This window comes from Mus caroli, unplaced genomic scaffold (genome assembly GCF_978045245.1).
Source record: "Mus caroli unplaced genomic scaffold, Mus_caroli_1 scaffold_6, whole genome shotgun sequence".
Lineage (NCBI taxonomy): Eukaryota > Metazoa > Chordata > Mammalia > Rodentia > Muridae > Mus > Mus caroli.
The window spans coordinates 21,478,815-21,488,687 of NW_028227261.1; the positions used below are offsets into that span (position 1 = coordinate 21,478,815).

At 49.2% G+C, this 9,873-nt stretch overlaps 1 protein-coding gene across 5 annotated transcripts; it reads right to left on the reverse strand.

Annotated features, from left to right (window-relative positions):
• Window positions 1-292: 292 nt before the first annotated feature.
• On the reverse strand, window positions 293-9,873 carry Znf436 (zinc finger protein 436). Of its 5 annotated transcripts, none has more exons than XM_021159664.3 (4): window positions 9,359-9,873; window positions 7,963-8,017; window positions 7,146-7,272; window positions 293-4,276 (listed from the first exon to the last, which is right to left on the reverse strand). In XM_021159664.3, exons 2-4 carry the CDS (start codon window positions 7,993-7,995, stop codon window positions 3,024-3,026), a joined length of 1,413 nt encoding a protein of 470 aa, XP_021015323.3. In that variant the 5' UTR covers window positions 7,996-8,017; window positions 9,359-9,873; the 3' UTR covers window positions 293-3,023. The 5 variants fall into 5 exon arrangements, with proteins under 5 accessions (XP_021015323.3, XP_085694961.1, XP_085694964.1 ...); XM_085838835.1 differs by having other exon boundaries at window positions 7,963-8,534; XM_085838838.1 differs by having other exon boundaries at window positions 7,146-7,389; window positions 9,359-9,872.

A 9,873-nucleotide genomic window follows, 5' to 3' on the forward strand; every position in this document is an offset into this window, starting at 1 on the left:
AGCACTGGTTCCTGCTGTGTTTCCAGAAACTCTCTTTTTAAAACAAGAACTCTAATTTTTACTTTTAGCGTATTTTCCTTTTTCCTGCAAAGCTAATAAGCTATACTTTCATGTTGCTTTTGCCACGGGCATGACTCCTTAGGAATCTATTCAGGTTTTTCACACTGACCGGACCAGATGTAGCATACTCAGAGTTCAAGACAGTGTGCCCTCAACTCCTACTGGAAAGCCTATGCAAACTAACTGTACAACTTGCACAGCATAAATGTAAAGATGATCATACACGATTTTAATGAATTTAATGAAAATGAGAGGCTCTGCTATCAATGAGTTTGAGATTACCAAAATAACTCAGTTGTTTTGAGTTTAAAAATTATACCTTTAATTATAGAATATTGTTAAGATAATACAGCTATAGACAAGACACTAGGATGGTTGACTAATACCAAGGGAATCTGCTCTACAGATTTATCTGTTCAACCACTCTCCACAACCAGAGAACACAGGCACAGACTGTCTGGTATGTGCAGAAGCGGCCAGGGACTTGCGAACAGAGGGCATGCACATAGCGTTTGTGAAGTGTGCTGCTTGTATGACTTCCACAGCTCAGCACAGCGGAGTGGACTGAGCTGGCACGGCCACTGCCTTTTAAGCCACCCAGCTGGAGTGTACGGATATGAAGAGATGGGAAGGCCATGGGGAACCTTCTGGGAACTTTTCATCTCTTAGAAGGCAAAAGCAGCAAATGGGATTCAGCATAGCCTTCAAATGCTGGGGCTGCGTGGTCATGGTGGGAGTGCGCAGGTGCGAGTGTGTGTGTGTGTGTGTGTGCATGTGTGCGTGTGTTAGTGTATGTGTGCGCATATGTGTGTGTGTGAGTGCGTGTACGCACGTGTGTGCATGTTAGTGTATGTGTATATGTGTGTGTGTGTGCACGTGTGCGTGTTTGTGTTAGTGTTAGGAACAGAGGAGGGAAACGGGGTGCAATGAAGCTGGGTCAGAGGTTCTGTCTTCTACAAGCCACTCCCAAGCAGTCACTTATGAGGCTCAAAGAAGCAATGGGAGAGCGCTGAACACCCAAGTCATCGGCTGCACTGATATAGAAGATACATCTGAGTTTAGTTACCAAGAACGTGTAGTCACCTAACAGTTAAAGTATGAATACCCACAGTAGGCTCGACTTTGTACAGAATAGAGACCATGTGCCCTGCCCCAAGTCTGTCCTCTAATGGGAGTGCCCGCTTAGAGGCCCTCTGAGTGGTTTCTCCTTCGGTTGCTTTTCAGGTTGTCACTAGTGATATGGTATCATCCAGCTGTGGCCACAGTGACTCTCTGTGACGAAAGCACTGGGCTTTAAGTGCCAAATCCCAAAGAACTTTAACAAAAAGGGTTTTCTTAGTAAAAAAAAAATAATAATAATAAAAATTACACTTGCAACTTTGCAGCAAAGCACCGTAGAAATACGCTGGGACTCTTTAAATGCACACACGCACTCGCATACACACACACACACACACACACACACACACACTGGAAGTTCCAGCTCCCCGGGTGCCAACTCCCCTCCGTCCCCTCGGGGCTGAATAAGCACCAACATCTGGGCTATCTAAGGAGAACTGAAGTACTGGGCTACGCTGGGTCAACTCTTCTCACTATTTGTGTCTGGATGCCGCAAACACATTCCTCCATAGGTCTATCCGTGTCTTCGGATGAGGCCACTCATCACAGGAGATAATTCAGTCTGAGAAAGGACAAGGACCTGAGTGTCCAGCCACTCTCTCACCACTGGACACATCCGCACAAGTGCTTAGATCTGTACAAAACCAAACCTTAAGGAGCGCACGGTGCTTGAGCACTCACGCTAAACCTTTTTCTCTATAACAAAAGAAAAAAAAAAATAAAGGACACTTCTCACATCAGAGTTATGTCTACAGTTCTAGCTTACGATCTACTTCACGCAGGAACATGCTGATTATGACTTCAGTTTCTGCTATCAGAATACACGTTTCACTGTACATACGCATGCCTTTATGCAAGCTAAGAGAAAGACTGGGGTGTGGCCCTCTCAAGCCCTAGAGTTAGCAGTGCAGGGGCGCATGATCTTAAAGGTTAGACGACGGCAAAGACCACAGCACTGACTGCTGTTCCCTGGGAAGAGTTCTGGGCTCCCTTCCCTGGGGCGGTCAATTCACTTCCTACTTCCACTCCACCATGACTTCCAGACCTATCTTTTCCTAAAGGCAGTTTCCCTACTAGGATCCCTAAAGTGATTATTGAAGAAAATACAGAAGCCTGATGAATGGCAGTCTCGATGGCTATCTCTTGCTGACATCACCGCCCATGGGCCCTTGGTCCTCAAACCTGTGCCTCCTGTTTCCCATTACATTGTATCTTCGGTCAGCTTTCAAAAACATGCAAGCTATACCCAAGTGAGAAACAAGGAGAAACCCTGTGATCACTGCTTTCAGCAGGCAGAATCCTGTGCACAAGGAGATGTTTAGATATGAAGGTGAGCTACTCAAAATAAAATAAAATAAAATAAAATAAAATAAGAGCCCTTTGGAAGGGATGTGTGTGAGCCCAGCCACTACAATTTGTCAACAGTCACAGCTCAGGGAAAGGCCACCTGCCTTCTACCAAAGCAGTTGTGACCATCCTATTTCCCCCGGGCCAAAGATACGAGAGAGAGGAAAAAAAATTAAAGATGTACTCCATCTCCAGGCCTGAGCATCCGCCAGCATCTTGTCCTCTGGTCTTCAGCTCTCAAGTTACTCGGGAGGGGGCTGACTTTGATGAAGCAATTCATATGATAATCAGTGAATAAACATCACCGTTTTGGAGGAAGGGACAGCATCCCGGAAGCGAAGCTGTGGGTCAGAATTTCAAAAGGGTTGCTTTCTTTCGTGTTTTAGACTGTAGCCAGGGAAGCCAGAACATTAAAAACAAAAGAGCTGTCTTAAGGAAGCTCGCTGATATCAAACGTCACTTGATGACGAGTCCTTTCTCACCTGGGGTTACAGGGCCTAGTCGGTATGAACTCTCTTGTGTTTAATAAGCGCTGAGCTCCGGCTGAAACTCTTATCACACTCGGTACATTCGTAAGGCTTCTCTCCTGTGTGCACTCTCTGATGCGTGATGAGGTTGGAGCTCTGCGTGAAGCCCTTTCCGCACTGCACACATTCGTAGGGCTTTTCTCCCGTGTGGGTTCGCTGGTGCTTGATGAGGTCGGACCTTTCCCCAAAGCTTCGCCAGCACTCGTTACACTCGTAGGGCTTCTCCCCGGTGTGGATCTTCTGGTGCGTGATGAGGTGCGAGCTGCGGCTGAAGCTCTTCCCGCAGGCCGTGCACTCGTACGGCTTCTCGCCCGTGTGAGTCCGCTGGTGCTGGACGAGGTGGGAGATGCGGCTGAAGTTTTCCCCGCACTCGTTACAGTGGTAGGGCTTCTCCCCGGTGTGCGCCCGGCGGTGCCGCACCAGGTCCGAGTTCTGGCTGAAGTTCTTCCCGCACTCGTCGCACTTGTAGGGCCGCTCCCCGGTGTGCACGCGGTAGTGCTTGATGAGGTCGGAGCGCTCGCTGAAGCCCCGCCCGCACTCGTGGCACTCGTAGGGCTTCTCGCCCGTGTGAGTCCGCTGATGCTGGGCGAGGTGCGAGCTGCGGCTGAAGCTCTTGCCGCACTCCTCGCACTCGTACGGCTTCTCGCCGCTGTGGGTCCGCTGGTGCTGGATGAGGTGGGAGAGGCGGCAGAAGCTCTTGCCGCACTCGGTGCACTTGTGAGGCTTCTCGCCCGTGTGGATCGTCTGGTGCTGGATGAGGTGCGAGCTGCGGCCGAAGCTTTTCCCGCACTCGTTGCAGTCGTAGGGCCGCTCGCCCGTGTGCGTCCGCTGGTGCTGGATGAGGTGGGAGCTGCGGCTGAAGCCCTTCCCGCACTCGTAGCACTTGTAGGGCCTGTCTCCCGTGTGCGTCTTCTGGTGGCGATTGAGGTCTGAAATCTGACTGAAGGCTTTCCCACACTGAGAACAAATGTGGTAGCGGATGCCGGTGTGCGCTTCCTTGTGGACAAGCAGGTCGGTGACTTGCTGGAGAGGGTAGCTGACCCACTCCTCCGCTGTCAGGTCTCCCCACGGCCTTTCTGCCCGGTCCCCACTTTCGAAGGCCTCTTCGCTTCCAGGATTCTTCTCGGCATTCTCAAGAGGCTCTTCCGACATGGTCGCGAATTCCACATCGTCACTAAACTCCTGTTTGGGGTTGGCTTCATTCTCGCTCCTGATCTCGAAATCTGTATGGAGAGTGCAGAGTCAGGTCAGTGCACACCATACCTGCTGAGTTCTAGACGCTGGACTTGGGGGGTTAGTTATCCATCTAGTCCCGGGGCTGGAGAGTAAACCTGGGATTTTGTGTATACAGTTTAAAAGCTTTCTAAAGCTCAGCTCCACCACGCCACCTGGTACTGAGCTTGCGCGCTCTCGCGCTCTCGCTCTCTCTCTCTCTCTCTCTCTCTCTGTCTTAGTTTTTCGAGACAGGGTTTCTCTGTATGTAGTCCTAGCTATCCTGGAACTTGCTCTGTGGACCAGACTGGCATAGAGCTCAGAGATCAACCTGCCTCTGCCTCCTGACTGATGAAATTAAAGGTGTGCGCCATCACCCCATCAAATCAGGTTTCTTAGTACATGAGAGAAAACTGTATGTAATAGGTATGTTCCCTGAAAAGACCCTATGGGTAAATTAGTTTACTAACTAGCCACAAACAAACTGAAAATCTAAGAGAGGCTGGGAAGATAGTTTAGAGAGGAAAGTATTTGTTGTACAAACATTAGAATCTGGTGTGGGATATCAGGCACACTCATAAAAACTGCGCATACCATTAATCCCAGCGCTTAAGGTGATGGTCAAGTGGATCCTGGGGGCTTGCCCGCCAGTCTCACTGAAAAAGCTAGCTCCAGGTCCAATGAGAGGCCGTGTCTCAAAAGTAAGGTGGAAACGGACAGAGGAAGGAGCTGAAAGTGAAGCCCTGGCTTATACCCAGGCAAATGTTATCTGCACATCCATGTGCACACACAGGCATCTACCCCATCACACGCGCACAAACACACACACAGAGAAATCCAAATGTTTAATAATACATTAAAGGACCCAAGGAGCCCTGAGATAACAACCTTGAGGAGCCTGAGAGATGGCTCAACCGTCCAGAGCACTTGTTGCTCTTGCAGACGACCTGAGCTCAGCTCCCAGCACCCACAACTGTTTGCAACTCCAGTTCCAGGGGATCTGACACCCTCTTGTGGCCTCCATGGGCACCAGGCATGCACGTGGTACACAACACACACTCAGATAGAACATACACACACATTACAAGGAAAAACTAAACAATGAATCGCCTTGAAAACAGTTACTAATCCTCCCCCTACATTTATCTGGGTAAGAAAAAAAATCTTTTGGTAATTCTATCTAAGAAATGCTCCTGAGACAGAATGTAGGGATTCAAAAGTGTATTTTTTTTTTTTTTTGGTTTTTCGAGACAGGGTTTCTCTGTGTAGCCCTGGCTGTCCTGGCACTCACTTTGTAGACCAGGCTGGCCTCGAACTCAGAAATCCGCCTGCCTCTGCCTCCCAAGTGCTGGGATTAAAGGCGTGCGCCACCACGCCCGGCCAAAAGTGTATCTTTTAAAAGAGGCTCCTTTCTTTCTTTTCTCATTCTTTTTTTTTTGTTGTTGTTGGGTGGGGTGATATAGTTAGGTTCTCTTTATAATAGGTCTGAGTAAATAACATAGTGATGGCTGTTGAATCTTTACTTCATGTTTAATTATGTGTCTGCATCTAGGTTGGAGTATGTGTACATCTGATTGCATATGCCTTCAGGGGCCAGAAGAAGGCATCTAATCCCCTGGAGCTAGAAATACCGGTGGTTGTAAGGTGCTGCTATGGGTGCTGGGAACCGAACTCAGCACCACAGCAAGAGCAAGGTCCACTCTTAACATCTGAGGCAGCTCTTCCACCCATTCCTGGATTTGTTCACTTTGCGTTTGGTAATGGAGTTGTTGCTGCCTTTAAAGAACAATTCGCGGGACAAGAGCTCAAGGAAGTAGGGGAGGGGAGCAAATCAGATCCAAATATTCGGACACGTGTCTATGAAAATGTCAAAATGAAACTCATTATTAGTATCACCTAAAAATGAATAAAAAATAAAAAGAAGAATCCGAGGAAACTGGGACATCAGAGAGAGAGAGAGAGAGAGAGAGAGAGAGTCCAGGCAAAGAAAACCCGTCAGGTCGCCTTCTGTTCTGAGAATAAAAACATTTTAAAATATCTCAGTCCTGTGTCTGGCTGTATGCGGGACTGGGGATGAAGCTCAGGGCTTCAGGTCTGCTACGCAAGCGCTCTACCAACTAAGCTGCACCTGCAGCCTCACGACTTCTCCTCTGAATAGGATCTGTGAGCTGACTATTCAGTGGTTCTTCTGAAACAAGACTGGGGCTGGAGAGATGGCTCAGCAGTTAAAAGCACTGACTGCTCTTCTGAAGGTCCTGAGTTTAAATCCCAGCAGCCATATGGTAGCTCACAACCATCCGTAATGAGATCTGACGCCCTCTTCTGGTGCATCTGAAGACAGCTACAGTGTACTTACACATCATAAAAGAAAAAAGAAAAAAGAAACAAGACACACTTGAAGGATAATTGCCTCTGAAAGATCTCTAGACAAGAACCGACCTAAAGTACCTGAGGCAAAGCTGCAGCTATGGAGCCAAAACAAACATAGAAGGGAGGTTTCTGTCCTCCTGTGAACCCGCCTCAGAGCCCTCATCTTCCAGCGCCCCAGAGAAAAAGCACCATTTATAGGGCATTTATGTCCTGGCGAGCACCAGAGTGTAAGACCTGTTTGGTCAGTAATCTGTACAAACAGGCCACAGAGCCGCTAATGACTTAGGGCACGAGAATCCTCAGAGTCTCGGAAACGGCAGAAACTTTACTTTTCATTTAAGACTGGGAAACACGGATCTTCCCACACTTGAAGATTTGAATGAGCACCAAAGCCAGTAACTAACCCTGTGGTTTTACTTAACAACAAACAAGGCTGTATCGAAAGACCTAAGCTGTTCTGACAGTTTCAAAGCCCATAAGAGGTAAGACAAGATAAAAGTCCTCACTCACCCAGTGAGACAACATTTCCATAATTCTCCTGCATCACATCCCTGTAAAGATCTCTCTGTGTAGGATCCAGAGGTCTCCATTCTTCCCGAGTGAGGTACATGGCCATATCTTCAAATGTCACAGGGGCCTGAAATCACACAATGCTTCCTCACTACTTGGTATCTAGGAGTTTAGAACCAGCTTTTCTTCTTGAAATTAGAGACATGGTTAGAAATGTTGAGAAGGCAATGGCATTAAGTCTCATCTGTAGAGTCCGAAGGGAAAAAAAAATAATAAAGAAAGAAGAAAAAAAGACATGTGGTCAAAAGGCAGGGGCAATCTACTAGCTTCCCGCTCAGGCCATCCCTGCCCACTTTGGATCCTTACATACAAGGCTCTCCTTTTCTTAGACCAGTGAAATTCTTGTCTTTAGGGCCCAGTTCTAGCGCCAACTGCTGTTCTGTTTCTCCCCACCCTTTATCGCTCTTCGCTCCATCCTTGGACACCACATCTAGAATTAACCACTCCACACCACAATACGTCCTTGCTCAGGCCAACAGAATACCTACCATATCGCATCCAGGTTAACCGGACACACCGTTCTCCCTACAGATTGTTGGCAAGAAGGGTACCACCCATCTTGTATGGTTTTATTCTCCTCAGTATTTAGTCTTACAGTGGGTGTTCGATATATGCTTGTATATGGTTATATTAGCCAACTCTAAGCCCGTATACTAAGCAGAATAGCGAAATGAGCTAATCCCAGAGAATTTCCTATAGGGGTTTGCAGACCGGGAAACACCGGGCAAGATGGGTAAGCAGAGCCCCCGGGGCTTACCTGAGTCCCAGACATGAGCAGGGTGGCTGCCATCTCGGGCTCAAGCGTTCGTCTCCTGGGAGAGAGAGATCAGGAAAACCAGCTAGCAGACAACGTTGAAGGAGGCGAAAAGCAGGGCGTGAGGCGCGGCAAGAGGCCCTGCCCACTCCCTAGGGCTGGAGTTCTGGTCGCAGGGTATGAGGGGAAGGCCCAGGACTGGTCACTCTCCTCCCTGACTCCCGAAGAGTCACCCACTCTCCGTGTCTCGGTTAATATCGAGTACGTGCAACGTTAGGGTAGGAGAGGGCAGGCACTGGCTGGGTGCCCCCTAGGCTGGGGGGTCAGGCCGATGCAATTCGAGGGAGGAGGCTTTCAACCCAGCCCATAGAACGCCTCTGCTCTGCCATCTCCGGGCTGGGACCTTTCCGGCAGCAATCCCAGCCAATCAGCGAAAAGAAATCATAAAAGATCTAACCAATCAGAAGCCAAACCATCAGCCCTCCTCCTGCGGCGTGGCCCAGCAGCTCCATCACGCGTGCGCGCACCTCGCGGCCTGACGGGACTTCGAGTTTCACTCTGGCGTACAAAGGCCACTTAGCGGCCAAGAGCAGGGGAGGGAAAAGAACAAAAGGGAAGAAAAGGACCGCGACCTTCAAGACCAGTGAGAATGCCCACACACACACTTTTTTCTTGGAAACCACAGCACGACTCAGCAAAGAAAGCTGCTGGGTTTTTTTTTTTTTTTCTCATGGCCCTACGACCATCTTTGAGTCATATATTATCCGCGAGGTTAGATTGAGTGTGGAAGCCCGGGCTGACCTCAGCTGAGATCACCCCTCATTTGACAGCCCAGGCCAGAGCGGGAAAAGGCTTCTTTTTCCTCCCTCGGGAGACTCCCTGGCCGGGATGGAACTTTGGGCCCCGCCCACGGACTCACAACACCTCCCAACACCGCCTGCAGCGCTCGCTTTCTGGATACGAGAACTACAACTCCCAGTAGGCCCTCCGGCATTCACAACCCACCCCAGACTACATATCCCAGGAGGCCTCGCGTCCCCGGTCCGGTGCTGGAGAGCTATCCGCGGCCCGGCCCAGGGTGTTCCAATGTTAACCCTGTAGGGAGTGTCTCGAGCTCTTTTATAGAGATGGGGCTCAAGTGCACCCATCTAAGATGCCAAAACATTGAAATCAGATGGGGGGAAGGGGGGAGGGTGTGTAGGGAAATAGCTGGCCCTGGAGTGGGAGACTCAGGGACTTGGTACTCTTTCTTGAGGGTGTCTCTGCTGAAAGGAATCTTGGAGACCTCCCAACATCATGAAAACCTTAGGCCTGCGACAACCTGGAGTCCTAAGGATGCTAGTAGTCTCTGTTTCAAAGAAATCACAAACCCAGATTAGGACAGAACGGACAGGCTTACCTCCAGTTCGGTGGTCGCTGGCTCCTCAGAGATCTAAAGAGGCCTGACGTTCAGAAAGGTTCTAGATATCACCAGCAGATTCCAGAGATCTCAGGGCCACGAGTAGAAATCCGAATCCATGGATTAACAGGCAAAGGACAGGGTTTGATTGTAGGATGAGCACAAAGCTTCAAGACTGCAGAGACTGTTCTATAGCTCCGGGAAACAACAATCTCATAAACAGATCTCCGAGGCCACAACAGCTGGCCAAGAAACATCAGCATTGGCTATGCTGCATTCACTAAGAATCCTCCAAATGGAAGGACTTGTAGCCTTCCCTTTCCCTAGCGGGGATGAAGGAATTAGACAATGGAAGGCGAGGGCTAAGCAAAACAGGGATTCTGTGTGGGGAAGAGCTCCCAGCTTGCTGTAGCCTTGGAGAGGGAAGTGATGGAAAAAGAATATAGCAGCTTATTAGGGACTCCCACCCTCTTCAAGTTATAAATATCCCCAAACCTTGGCTTGATGCCCAGACG

Bases quoted from the DNA above. Each gene is read 5' to 3' on its own strand.
- Znf436 (XM_021159664.3), bottom strand. From the start codon at position 7,995: ATGGCAGCCACCCTGCTCATGTCTGGGACTCAG. The intron at 7,273-7,962 runs GTAAGCCCCGGG...GTGTGATTTCAG, and splicing joins TGCTCATGTCTGGGACTCAG to GCCCCTGTGACATTTGAAGA. The intron at 4,277-7,145 runs GTGAGTGAGGAC...CTCTCCATACAG, and splicing joins TGGAAATGTTGTCTCACTGG to ATTTCGAGATCAGGAGCGAG.